Source organism: Geotrypetes seraphini, chromosome 8 (genome assembly GCF_902459505.1).
Source record: "Geotrypetes seraphini chromosome 8, aGeoSer1.1, whole genome shotgun sequence".
Classification (NCBI taxonomy): domain Eukaryota; kingdom Metazoa; phylum Chordata; class Amphibia; order Gymnophiona; family Dermophiidae; genus Geotrypetes; species Geotrypetes seraphini.
In genome coordinates, this window is record NC_047091.1 from 23578849 (window position 1) to 23593750 (window position 14902).

At 44.0% G+C, this 14902-nt stretch overlaps 1 protein-coding gene across 1 annotated transcript in view; it reads right to left on the minus strand.

Moving 5' to 3' along the window:
- The window catches only part of C8H1orf94 (chromosome 8 C1orf94 homolog), a 44019-nt gene that overhangs the window by 9432 nt on the left and 19685 nt on the right, over positions 1–14902 (minus strand). The window contains exons 3-5 of the mRNA XM_033954560.1: positions 13144–13404; positions 10245–10411; positions 700–774 (exon numbers count right to left, since the gene is read on the minus strand). Of these exons, the coding sequence (XP_033810451.1) occupies positions 700–774; positions 10245–10411; positions 13144–13404 (503 nt within the window). The remainder of the gene's footprint in view (positions 1–699; positions 775–10244; positions 10412–13143; positions 13405–14902) is intronic.

The following is a 14902-nucleotide window of genomic DNA, read 5'->3' on the forward strand; positions in this document are numbered from 1 at the left end:
CTGTTTTATTTTACTTTTGTGATTATGATAAACATACCGAGGGCCTAAAAATAGTACCTGGCGGGCCGTGAATTTGGGACCATTGCGTTAAATATACCTACATTTTAATAAAACTTTTCTTCTTGAAGTCTTTCTATTTCTTTTCATTAATATTATATGGGGGCTCCCTCAATATTTTTCACCTGGGCCCCCAGTGCTCTAGCTACACCACTGCCTCCCAGGGCCCTGCCCCCTCTTCACCGCAAGCTAAAAGATTTACACACACATCTTTCGAGAGCAGAACTTAGCATAATGCATGCACAATTTCAAGGGACATGTATAGGATACCATCAGTGGCAGCGTCCTCTTGGAATTATGTCCTGACTGCATGAATTTTGCTGTAATGAAACCCCAGGACAACACATGACTTCCCCACCAGGCCAGTTATATAGCCAGATGCCTGCATATGAAAGGAGACGACTGATGAGAAAATACACGTTTGAAGACTTGAAAAATGAGTATTCAGTGTAATGTATGCAGTCGTTATAAGGCACACGGTTGCCTGTAGCTTGATAGGCCTATAACTTAAATGAACTCCTGCATTTTTTGATGACAGGTAGATTTTCAGACATCATTTAAAACCTCACTTGTAACATGACATGTGTTTAAGCTGGATTAATCTGCAAAGTACTTAAAGTCTTTCTGATGATTTGCACGCACCTGCCTTGAGTAGCATCCTAGCTGGGGGTGCAGAGTCTGCGGGAACGGAAGGCGCGTTCTCTGCTGGTACAAACCCTGCCAAGAGAAATGAGACATCCAAATGAAGAAGGGGATCCCTGGGCCATTGATTACCACATTCCACCCCCTCCCTCTCACCAGCACACGGTTCGGGTCTCTTTGTTTTGCTAAAGCAAACCAGTGACATGGGGATGTTTGTACTGAACCAACAACAAAGATTTCTTTCCAGACAGCACAGATCACAACTATCTCAAGATGAGGCTTGTGAGATCTAATTGGGGCAAAAAGTCTAACAGTGCTGAGAGAGTGGCAGAGTGGCCCAAATCTCATACTGATGGTCCTCATGGCCTTGGGTAAACCATGTCATCCTCAGTTGCTTCAGGATCATGCTTAAGTCAAGATTTCTGTTATGTGTGAAATAATATATTAACAGGCTCTGCTCACTAATAACTCACATGAACCGCACTAACACACTATAAGTGCAAATTAATGCAAGTTAGTGCACCGAGTCCTCGCAGCAAGCTCTCTGGGGCAGGGAAATTCCTGCCCTACCTGAAATGGAACTTGGGTTCGCACTCGGGTTTGAAATTCCAATTCCAGCTTCCTTTCGTACCCGTTCTGGAGCTTTCATTGGATTTTATGCTACGTGAGCTTTCACTCGCTGCTGGTGTCTTGTTTGTAACTGTTACATTTCTTGGCAGCACGCATTTAATTTTTAAACAGTTCTATAGTTGTAACTCTGTTCCTCTCAGCTGTAAATACCATGACTCAGAGGAAAATGTGCTTCTCTTAGTTTCCCCATATTGCAAGGGTTGAATGAAAAGTAATGCCTCCACCTCTGTCATTCACCACCAGATGGCAGCACGGATGCACTGCACATGCTCACTTGTTCCTGTGGGAAGAGGCTGTTTGGCTCTTGCTTGGGAACTGGAAGCATGCAGTGAGCACTCATCAGTGGGATTTCAGCCCGAGGTGGTGGTGCCCCTCCCCACCCTCCACCCCATCTGCTCCTTCCCCACCCCCTCATGCCATGCGTGCGCACCCCTTCCCTTCCCCCCCATACCTGTTGAACGTTCCCCACACGAGCAGCAACCCCAACCCGCTGCTCATGCCAGTCTCGGCTCTTCCTCTGGCGTCACTTCCTAGGCGCGGGTCCAGGAAGTGAAGTCAGAGGAAGAGTAACATAGTAAATGACGGCAGATAAAGATCTGAATAGTCCATCCAGTCTGCCCATTAGACCCATTAAAAATACATGCTGGGTCATCAACTGTAAAATCCACCTGGTATTGCCCTAGGCTCCAACTGCTGAAGTTGCCATCTAAGCTCACTCCAGCCTAGCCAACCATCCCGTTGTTTGCAGGATATCAACTGTAAAGTCCTCATGTTCCCATTGATGCCCTCCCCAGCACAAAAAGTGAATGTGTAATGATGTACTTACTATCTTTAATATTTGAAATTATTGCAGCCAGACAGTGCTAGGCCTGACACAGCATAAAACCCTACAGAGGCAACTGTGAAGATGGGTCTCATCCCATGCCCCCCACTCACCCCAGATATAGCACCATGCAATTTGCATCTTTTCCCAGAACTGAATGATTATGTTTGGGGGGGAGGCATCTGTTCGACCCTAATGAACATAAGAACATAAGAAGTTGCCTTCGCTGAGCGGTCCATCTCGCCCAGTGGTCCACTCCCGTGGCGGCCCATTGCCTGAGCAGTGGTCCCTGACTAGCTCTATAACCTATCTCTACTCCTATTCCTATAACTTACCTCTACTCCTATCCCTATAACCTACCTCTACACCTATCTGTACCCCTCAATCCCTTTGTCCTCTAGGAACCTATCCAAACCTTCTTTGAAGCCCTGTAATGAAGAGGTGGAAAGGACCCTGAGCAGCTGATTGAAACGAAATGTGAAGGTCTTTCGCAACGGCTTTCAAAACTTGTCTGTTGTTGGCAGAAAGGTGGGTCAAACGGTGGTGACAAATAGAGGAACGTAATGTAGGAAAGCGTTTCAAGCACTGTCTCCATTTCTTTTTGAACGTCTTGGAGTAGCTTCATTTAAACAAGGCTTATGGAGATGGTGGCATTACTCTTCATTCAAACGTTACACATGAGGTTTGGCGGGTTTTATTTTGTACAGACATTTCCAAAGGTGCCTTTATTTTTTTTAAAAAAAATCCATATTCTCCAGTTAATTTAAGCATCTGCGGTTAAAGGGGTTGGAATTGGCGGCATTTTGGAATGGCAGCTGAAGCCGTGACTGCCAATGTTGCTCATGGTTATGCAAATGTGTGGGGATTATTTGAAGGTAATTAAGAGATAGATAAGCTTGAATGGTTTTCTAATTCTCACAAAAAGCATCTAGAAGAGCCCTTGGATATGGGACCCGATCTGATCCATAGGACCTTGGCTCCGATAACCAAGCGGCTGCTCCTGCTGCTTTCCACAGCCCCGAAATCCAGGAAGCAGCGTTTGGTTTCTTTGTGCATTTAAGGATACAATAAAACTAAAATCATTTTGCATTGGAAAGTAGACCCTGCTCCCTCTTAACATTTCATTATTTTTCTATTTTGCATGAGGAAAAGGTCATCGGAATGGAAAGTGAAAGCTCAGCAGTTCTGTATTATTGAGTTTTGCTAATATTTTGCTGCGTGCCTAGGGGGAGATTTTGGGGGGTGTTGGTGGCTGTTTTCTTTCTTTCCTTCGTGTGCACATTGGCTTTGGATTAGATCCCTGACTTTCTTGCTATTGCTTTTTTCCCTCACCTCATTGGCTCTTTTTGGTATGGGGACAGAGTTCTCTTCTCACCAAAATGACCCCTATCGCCAGTTAGGGGCCTCACGTCATTTCTCTTCACCCCGCACTATACACTTTCTCTCCCTTCAGGCCTTTGAAATGGTAGTTCTGCTGTTCCTGCTTCCCTCCTTCCACCTTCTTAGCAAAATCCTGCCTCAGGTTCGAACCTCATTTTTCCCATCCCTCCCAAAATTACATGGCCATTGTGTGTCTTTGCCAGAGGGCAAGTCCCACATATTGAAGGGTGTCTCATGTGCTGGTGCTGATCTAAAGGAGGCATTTTCAATCCAATGCTCAGGACACAGCCAGCCAGTCAGGTTTTCAGGATATCCATACTGAATGTGCATGAGAGAAAGTTGTATTACATACCGTGCCATATAGTTCCTTTTATCCTGGAATTTTCTACGAGGAATAAGATTGAGATCAAGTGAGACAGTGGTACGTTGATTCTAGATGGGGGTGGGGTAAGGAACAGTCATTACGAGGAGAAAAGGTAGCTCTCCAATGATCTTCTGAAGACATAATAGGTTGGAGTTTGATGCAGGTACAATGGTAGGTTATTCCAAATCTTGGGGAACGTGAATTCAAAGGTGGACTCGAACAGGTTTTTTTAAAAAAAACGTTTGATATGTTTAGGTGAGGGAAGAGATAGCTTATGGTGTTGCGTTATTCTTGCATTCTGAAATGAATGGGGAACCTTGATGTCTGAGGTTAGCCCTTCAGAGTTGATGTCGTAAATCGCTTTATAGACCAAGCCGGCTATCTTAAAGAGCCAGTGAAGTTTTTCCAGCAGTGGGCTAGCTCTTTCGAATTGGCCCACTCTGAAGATTAGTCTAGCCCAGGGGTAGGTAATTCCGGTCCTCGAGAGCCGGAGCCAGGTCAGGTTTTCAGGATCTCCACAATAAATATGTATGAAATGGATTTGCATGCACTGCCTCCTTAAGATGCAAATCTATCTCATGCATATTTATTGTGGATATCCTGAAAACCTGACCTGGCTCTGGCTCTCGAGGATCAGAATTGCCTACCCCTGGTCTAGCCGCATTGTTCTGCTGCCTCCATTGTATGAAAATCTATCTCAGGTACTATGCTTTAATAGAATGTGGAGTATGACCTCAGATGCTTCATGCTTGCAATGATATTTGAAAGCCTGAGTGGCTGGCTGGGTTGAGCACCCCTGACCTATAGAAAGGCTTGAAACTAGTTCCTTCCATACTGTCTCTTTTTATGCGTCCATAAAACTCTGTATACAGGACACTTTGCAGAGCTCTATAAATGTTTAATAGTAATGGTTTAGAGTTTAATTACTCTCTCTTACAGAATGTGCTCAAGCTCACTTACAGTTCAGGTACAGAATGCAGGTCTTTGCCTCCAAAAGGGCTTAATGCACTTGGTACCCATGGCAATGGAGGCTGAAATGACTGGCGGAGGTCACGAGAAGCATCAGCAAGAGAAGCTTCCCTGTTTCTCAACCCAATGGGTCACTGCTCCTTTCCAGGTCCTTGGAGCTTCCTTAAAGCTGTGGCTCGGTCTCTCACTTTACGCTACAGTTATCCTAAAGGATGTGACCTCCACACTGATGCATTCTTTTGAAAACACTCTGAAAGCAGCAAAGACCTTTAACGGTAAGAGGTTTGAATTAGAGAATGACATGGGGACAAATTTTTCCCCGTCCCCGAGGGAACTCATTTTCTCATGCCAGTGAGTTCTTTTCCTGTCCCTACCCCATTCCTGCAAGCTCTGTCCTCATTCTGCTGCTCTGCTCCGCTCATGAAGTTGCTTGCTATTAAAGCTGAGAAAAAAAAAAATCTGTCACATTTTGCTGTTACTGGTCCAAGCAGCCAAGGAGAGAGACCAGCTGTCAAAATATGTTGAGAAGGCTTCTCGTGGGACAGCAGGAGCAGAAGTACCAAACCTGAACCCAGATTTCTAATTATTTAGCATTTTGATCTCTTGTCCCCTACCAAACCAATCACAGCATATTGGGGGGGGGGGGGGTTTCATCAGCTGTCTGCCCCACACAGGTAGCGGATTTTCTGTTTATGCTTCTCCCAGATATCTAATTACTAAAACTAAAATAAAACTTTATAACCGAGATATATTCACCTTCCTAATTGTGTTTGAAGTTTAAGCCAAGTCATTCAGTTCATCCTTATCTGGTTCTCTTTTGTAAAATTTTTTTTTTTTTTTTGCAATTTAGTGAACTTGTGTTGTTGGAGTCGAGACATTTGGGAAGAGTTACTGGGTTGTTTTTTTTTCACATGGATGTCCCACAACCATCTCCAGTAACCCTTTGTGTTGGCCTTGCTGTGACAGACAGTCATCACAATGGGGGTAATTCTCTAACAGGGCAGGCGGGTGGTAGGATCCTAATCTATAAATGAACCTAGGTGCCTTGATTGTGTTTTACTGTAGAATGCGTAACCCTGAGCGCCTAAATGTGGTGGGAATATTTGTAACCTGCAGTATTCCATACGATGCCTGCAGAAGCAGGAGCCCTGCCCATGTATATGGTTCTTTGCGAGCACGCGCTCTGAACAGTATCAGATGGACACATTCCAGTATTGTTAATATTTCAAAGCTTGGGATGAACACAGAGCATCGCTAATTAGAATACGAATGGGCAAACTGAATCCCGCAAAGGAGATGGTTTGGATAGGCTGGAGTGAGCTTCAACGAAGATTCCAGTAGTTGGATCCTAAGGTCAGTACCGGGTAGGCTTCTAAAGTCTATGGGCCAGAAATAACAAAGAAGACATTTTAATTGAATCATGAGTGAAATGGCGTGGTGGCCGACATTGGTCCACTTTCCAAGGTAATATAAAGAAATAAAACAAGAAAGCAAAGGAAATAAGGTGAAAAGTTGTGGTTTTTTTTTTTTAAATTGGACTAACGTATTAAGGAACTGACCATTGCAGCAATGATTTTATGGTGAGAATACTAAAAGGGAACTTTAAGACAATCCAAGAACGTGAAACCTTTGAAATCAAAATGATAAAATATTTTGACATCTACTAGACAGTATTTAACAGAGATCTGGATTACTGCAATTAAGAACATAAGAAGTTGCCTCCGCTGAGGCAGACCAGAGGTCCATCTCGCCCAGCGGTCCACTCCCACGGCGGCCCATCAGGCCCATTGCCTGAGCAGTGGTCCCAGACTATCCCTATAACCTACTGCTACTCCTATCTGTACCCCTCAATTCCTTTATCCTCTAGGAACCTATCCAAACCTTCTTTGAAGCACTCTATAAGGGTATCGCTCAAAAGGAAATTAGAAGATTACAAATAATACAAAATACCGCAATAAAAATAATTACAAAAAATGTCACACCATCACTAAGGAATGCATGTTGGCTCCCTATCAATCCCAGAATCACTTATGAACTGGCACTAATCCCATGTAACGTCCAACAAGTCAACGTCCTTCTATTCCTAGATAGAGTAATTCTGTTTCGAACGCTACGATCAGAGGACAGAAACCTTCTAACAATTCCATCCCTCCAGGCGCAGTACGCATTTTTCAGTAACCGCCCCTCAAATTTGGAACCTAATACCGGCCCAGGTAAAGAAGAAAAAAACCTTGCTAAGTTCAAAGGGAAATGAAAAAGTCAGCTATTTAGGGACACCGACCCTTACGAAGGCATCCCACCATCTAGATTATTCCCTTTTTGTTCTTTTTCCTAGATCAATTGGAGTTCTCCCCGTAAGTCAGTCTTGTCCTAAATTGTCCGTCTCCCCCTTTTTCTTTTTAACTAATGTACATTGCCTTGAATTTAGAAAAAAACGATTTTATCAAATTTTAAATAAACTTGGAAACTGGGATAAAGACATTTAAAACCGCTTTGCCACTTTTCTGTCGCTCGCCCACCCACCCACCCCTCCCTATCCCTAAAATGCTTTCGTGTTTTCCTTATTTATACAGATATTTGTCAACATTTGCTTATTTCTGCTCGGAAGAAGAAGGGTGACCTTCGAAAGCTCATCATAAAAATGCATCGAGTTAGTTCAATAAAAAAGGTATCACCTTATTTAATAATAAAGTTTTATTGATAACTCGCTATACCTTGACACTTCAAAGCGGTTTATATCAAGAAGATCTGCCAGACGCAGATGAAATCCGTACAGAAATATGTCTATGATATAACCAAAAGTTCTTACACAAATTTAGCATATAAATATGTCTTCACAGAATTCAGAAATAAACCACTTATAGCTTTACTCCAAATACCAGCCTAATAAGATGGAGTTTTGCCCAGAAATCTTTTAGAGATGCATCTTTTACAAAGGTGCGCTAAAATTAGCATGTGGAGTATTGGTCAAAGACTTGGCAACTAAGTTTCAATGCCAAAAAATGCAAGGTCATGCACCTTGGCGGCAAAAATCCATGCAGGACTTACACCCTAAATGGTGAGATCCTAGCAAGGACTGTAGCAAAACATGACTTGGGGGTGATCATTAGCGAAGACATGAAGACTGCCAATCAAGTGGCGAAAGCTTCATCCAGGGCTAGACAAGTCATGGGTTGCATCCGTAGAAGATTCGTCAGCCGTAAGCCCGAGGTCATAATGCCGTTGTACAGATCCATGGTGAAACCCCATCTGGAATACTGTGTACAATTCTGGAGGCCGCATTATCAAAAAGATGTGTGGAGAGTTGAGTCGGTTCAGCAAATGGCCTCCAGGATGGTCTCAGGACCCAAGGATCTCCCGTATGAGGAACGACTGGGTAAGCTGCAGCTGTACTCACTCGAGGAACGCAGAGAGAGGGGAGACATGATCGAGACGTTCAAATATGTCACAGGCCGTATCGAGGTGGAAGAGGATCTTTTTTTCCTTAAAGGACCCACGGCAACAAGAGGGCAAATCAGGAGTGGGAAATTTCATGGCGACACCAGAAAATATTTCTTCACCGAAAGGGTGGTTGATCACTGGAATAATCTTCCACAACAGGTAATTGAGGCCAGCAGCGTGCCAGATTTTAAGAAAAGATGGGATTGGCATGTGGGATCTCTTCATGGAGGTAGTTAGGGGGTGGGCCATTAGTGTGGGCAGACTAGATGGGCCGCCGTCATGTTCTATGTTACACACACGCTACATGCATGTTATCCTATGGACGCATTAGCAGTTAGCGCATGCATTGATTTAGCACGCGCTAAATCCGCGCTAAAATGCTTAGCACGCCTTTGTAAAAGAGGGCCTTAGTGTTGTGGGGTTTTTTTTGTTTTATTTCTTCATATTACCTAATTTAACCCTCTTTTACAAAACCGTACTGCGGTTTTTAGCGTCGGCCACTGTGGTAACAGCTCTGACGCTCATAGGAATTCTATGAGTATCGGAGCTGTTACCACCCCAACCAGCGCTAAAAACCGTGCTACAGTTTTGTAAGAAGGGGGGGGGGGGGGTTAATCATGAAATTCTGATTGCAGGGCAGACTGGATGGACCATTCAAGTCTTTTATCTGCCGTCATTTACTATGTTAACACCCAGTTGATCAATCTGCAGGTGGGGCCCATTATAGTCACTGGTAATGGAGCCTATTCCATATAGAAAAGTGGGGGGGACTCATTTTCTTCCTAGCCTACCAGCACAACTGCCCCAAAACATGGCAACACGAGGGCAGGGCTCCTCAAATCCAGTCCTCGACATCCACAACCCAGCCTAGTTATCAAGATTTCCACCATGAATATCATGAATCACCATGAAATTTCCACCATCCGTGGAAAATCAAGGGTGGCAAATTTCATGGTGATACCAGAAAATATTTCTTCACCGAAAGGGTGGTTGATCGCTGGAATAGTCTTCCACAACAGGTAATTGAGGCCAGCAGTGTGCCAGATTTTAAGAAAAGATGGGATTGGCATGTCGGATTTTTTCATGGAGGTAGATAGGGGGTGGGTCTTGGTGTGGGCAGACTGGATGGGCCGTGGCCCTTTTCTGCCGTCATTTCTATGTTTCTATGTTTCTTTGAATATGAATGAGATCTTTTTGCATGCAGTGGGAGTAGTGGATGGACCTCGAGCACCTAATACATGAAGGAACAATCCTTTACACGGGCTCTAAAGCTGGTTAAATGACACCTCCTAGATGGAAACCTGAATGCACATAAATGATGGAGTTCTATAACTTATGCAAATACATATGCCCATGCTTTCCTCAGACTCCACCTCTGCGAACGGACACGGGCACAGTATGTGACCTTGTCGTGGCACACACTTTTCCATTAGGCAGGAGATTTTTTGAGAGGCCATTAATCTAATTTAAATCTTAGATTTATCTTCTGGATCATCCCTAAAGATATAGGGCTCGGCTCGATTTACAATAAAAATATGTCTACAAAGATATGTTGATTTTAAGATCGATCATCAGGAATTACATTCTAAAAAAAAAATGTTGAAACATCATAGTTTTTAAAATTTTATGGAAAGCCTGATCATATCTGAACAGGAAGGTCATTCCATAGTGCAGTCAATAGGAAGGAAAAAGATCGATTAATTTGCTGGTTGATTGAGAACCTTTGACCAAAGGCAAAGATAACTTAACCTAAAATATTTGAAGAGTTTAAGGTTACGGGTATCAGAGTCAAACAACCCATGAATAATTTTATGCACGTTGAAACTGAACTCTGTGACAAAGTGCCTTCCTGCCTCCTGAAACCAGGCAGCTCCTGATGGAGATACACCCAGTGGTGCATTCTTTAAAATCTCTCCGTTGATTCTGGCATTCCCTTACCTGGTATTGTGAAAAGTTTGAGTGATTCGGAAGATGGGCAGGTGGGGGGAAATTGAGCAGGAACGGACGGTTTAACGCTGCTGAGATGGACGCAGCACTGGTTCGAGGAAGGAACGTATGTCCACAGTATTTTACGTTATTCTTCTCCGATGTCGCACTGGTAGTTGCTGAAAAGATACAATTAAAATACAGATTCTGTATCAAAACTAGTCTTGTGATACTGATTTGAAAGTCTGTGTTAATATGACAAGATACGGCTGCAAACCTGCCTTTAACTGGCCGCTAATGGGTGAGTTAAAACATTGTAAACCCTCATGTAACTACTGGTATCCTAGGTCATTTCCTGACCAATGCTGCTGCTGGTCCAGCCTCTGCCCTCTTCTCCTCCTGACACGCTCCGTCACTTCCTGTGCTGGTATCCTTTCTGCCCTCCCAAAATGATCACGTCTTTCCACCACCAAGGAATGCAGGCTAAAGAGTGACACGGGGACAAATTTTTCCGGTCCCTGCAGGACCTCTTTTTCCCTTCAAAGTCTCAATCATGTAAACAGCACCCTAAATTGTAATTTTCCTGGAAATGTCCAGCTATCCTCTTTTGAAATCCGCCTAGAACTGCAAGGTACTGGTGGAATAGAAGTCACTAATGTAATGTAATCTCTCTATCCTCATCCCATCCCTGCAAGCTCCGTCCTCATCTGCGCAAGCCTCAAACACTTTAAAATCACAAGTGTTCGAGGCTTATGCGGTTAAGGCGGAGCTTACGGGAATGAGACAGGGACAGAAACAGCATTTCCTCCTCCATCCAACCTTCTGTTTCAAGACACTACTCTACATTCTAGGATGACTTCAGTTTTATAACATGCTAAGAATAACTACTACTATTTATCACTTATATAGCGCTGAAAGGCGTAAACCACGCTGTACATTTTGACATTTAATAGATGGTCCCTGCTTGGAGAACTTGGATAGACAGACATGACATATAGGGTTAGGGATGTTGAACACACTCTTGAAGAGGCGGGCTTTTAACTGGGCCTTGAACACTGCCAAAGATGGAGCCCAGTGTAGGGATTTGGGCAGCTTGTTCCAAGTATATGGCACAGCATGGCAGAAGGGACGGAGTCTGGAGTTGGCAGTTGAAGAGAAGGGCACAGAGGAGGGACTTACCATCGGAGTGGAGCTCGCGGGGGGATCGTAGGGGATGAGAAGTGGAGAGAGATAGTGAGGGGTAGCTGAGGGAGTGCAGTTGTAGGTCAGTTTGAATTGTATTCGGAAACGGTTGGGAAGCCAATGAAGTGACTTTAGGAGAGGGGTAACGTGATTAGAGCGGCTCTCCCGGAATATGAGTCGTGCAGCTGAATTCAGGATGGATTGGAGGGGAGCGAGATGGCTAAGCGGAAGGCCTGAGAGTAGAATAATAGCAACTCTTAGTGGTTTTGTGAATTGGTATCAATGGTAGAGATGACATACATTCTCTACTGTGCAAGGTGTATTACCTTGAAGACAATCCAAGAAAGCAAAACCTGTGAAATCAGTTCTGAGATTAGCATTTTATGATGTCTCGATTCCCACAAAGAAAGGTTTTCTCATAGTCCCGCCTTCATTATCCTCAAGTGTGCTATGGGATGCATTATTCATGTAGGTGGGCTGGGATTATAGTAATGAGTTCCAGGAATGCCTTAAAACATTTGGATGCATGCAAAATTAGTTCAATATTCATTATGCTGTGAAATAAGGTGCTTATATCCAGTTGCCAGGCATTAAAAAGTCCTTCTGTGGAGGTTAGAAGAATTTTATTAACACAGATGTGGAAAAATGGCAAAGTTCTTGAAAGTGAACTGAATTCCTTTTTGCCTCTGATATCTCTAGTGAGTTTTTCAACTCGACACCAAAACCCTGCAAAAATGCCACAAAGGATGTTTATGTAGATCTGGCAAGGTAGAAGGTTCTTATAAAACCATACATTACGCCCTCTTGTAAGCCGGCCATGAAACTCAAAGGCAGGTTTTGAATAAAAAATAAAAAAGGTTTTGCAAATATAACATACTGTATGAGAAATATTTTTGAAGTCCAGTGTCATGCAATGAAACTACTGAGCAGTAAATTTAAAATAAAATGAATTAAATATTTCTTCACTTAACATGTAATTAAACTCTGGAATTGGTTGCCTGAGAATGTGGTAAAAAGCAGTTAGCTTAACAGGGTTTAAAAAACAAACAAAGGTGTTGGATCATTTCCTAAAAGTCCATAAGCCATTATTAAAATATAGTCGGAGATATCTATTGCTTATTCCTAGGATAAGCAGCATAAAATCTATTTTTGTCTTTTGGGATCTTGCCAGGCGCTTGTGACTTGGGTTGGCCACTGTTGGAAACAGGATACTGGGCTTGATGGACCTTCGGTCTGTCCCAGTATGGCTATTCTTATGAGCCAAGTCTAGAACAATCAAGCTATTGTGACATCACTGCTGAGGTTGGCTCTTGGGCATTGGTGGGATGAGGCTTTATGACATCACAATCTCAGCTCTGGAATGTTGCTACTCTTTGGGTTTCTGTCTGGTACTTGGGATCTGGGTTGGCCACCGTGAGAACGGGCTACTGGGCTTGATCGGCCTTTGGTCTGACCCAATAAGGCTATTTCTGATCATTGGAAAATGATTTTGATTTACGGGAATGCAAACAAAGGGAATGACTAGACTCCACCCTATTGGCCGAGCATTGGTAGCACCTGCTCTCGTCACCCCAGTCCTGAACAGGGTGAGCAGAGGAGGCGGAGACTGAAAAAGAATGTTTGTGGGGGGGAGGTGCAATCAACACATGCCCCAGGGAGCCCCAAATCCTACCCCGAGCTGAAGAAGGAGCACCCTCAGCCCCAGCAGACCGCACCGCACTGCCCTTACATTTCATTCCGATTCCCTCCGCTTCCACTTTACTCCTGCCGGCTGCTTGCCCGTCCAGATTCCTCGGTGCACTGCCACACTGATACAGCATGTTCTTGTCTGCAGGCCACGTTGACATTTTTATGTTGTTACAAACAAATGCGTTATTCTGCTTGACGCTGCCGAGGTTCTCATCACACACAGCGTCCTTCTTAATCTGGGACAGCTGGCACCCGCCATCGTCATCAAACTTATTTACCTCCCTCGTGCTCTGGTTTTCTTCTACAGCGGAAGAAAGGAGAGAGAATGCATTGCTTGTTCCAAAACAAATACACAAATATTTCTTCTTTAAGAGTTAGATGCACTATGCCGTGGCTGTAATTAATCTTACGTTTACTGCAGTCTCTGTCACCATCTCGTAATGTTTGGAGACTGAAATGGAATGATTTAGAGCTCGAATTCATTCCTACGCTTGTTTACCACTCACTGCTGGGAGAGACTTTAAATAAAACACATGATTACAGAGCCGGCAGCCCACTCTCTGCTGGGAACAGTGGAGAAGGAGGCAGGTGGACTTGAGCTCGTGGAGAGGATGGGGAAGCAGGATGGCTGAGCTTAACTCTTTGCCCCCTTCATCAATTTATTCATTCATTTTTCTATATCGTTCTCCCCAGGGAGCTCAGAACGATTTACATGAATTTATTCAGGTACTCAAGCATTTTTCCCTGTCTGTTCCGGTGGGCTCACAATCTATCTAATGGACCTGGGGCAATGGGGGGATTAAGTGATTTGCCCAGGGTCACAAGAAGCAGCATGGGTTTGAACCCACAACCTCAGGGTGCTGAGGCTGTAGCTTTAACCACTGCACCACTCTAGAAATCAAAATGTAGTAAAAGTGAGCCAAGTCTAGGACAATCAAGCCATTATGACATCACTGATGAGGTTGGCTCTTATTGGTGGAATGAGGCATTATGATGTCACAATACCAGCTCTGGTCATTAGATGCTGAAACCTTTCACACTATTTATTTATTCAGTTTTCTATGCTGTTCTCCCAGGGGAGCTCAGAACGGTTTACATGAATTTATTCAGGTCCTCAAGCATTTTTCCCTATCTGTCCTGGTGGGCTCACAATCGATCTAATGCACCTGGGGCAATGGGGGGGATTAAGTGACTTGCCCAGGGTCACAAGGAGCAGCGTGGGTTTGAACCCACAACCTGAGGGTGCTGAGGCTGTAGTTTTAACCACTGCACCACTCTACAAATCAAAAAAGTGAGCCAAGTCTAGGACAATGAAGCCATTGTGACATCACTGATGAGGTTGCCTCTTATTGGTGGAATGAGGCATTATGATGTCACAATACCAGCTCTGGTTATCAGAGGCTGAAACTCTTCATTCAATTTTCTATACCATTCTCCCACGGAAGTTCAGAATGGTTTACAATGAATTTATTCAGGTACTGAAGCATTCTTCCTTGTCTGTCCTGGTGGGTTCACAATCTATTTAATGTACCTGGGGCAATGGGGGGATTAAGTGACTTGCCCAGGCTCACAAGGAGCAGCATGGATTTGAACCCACAACCTCAGGGTGCTGAGGCTGTAGCTTTAACCACTGCACCACACACTGTATTGTATGAGTACCCTTTATCATTGTGAGAGAGGGGGGTCTGTTTTGGTGGCGTGAGCTTTGACTTTCAGCCAAAGAATACGTCAGAGAGCCTTCTTATGCAGTAACGTTTCAACGGAACAGTCTGGAATGTCTTATTGTGCGTCTCTCATGC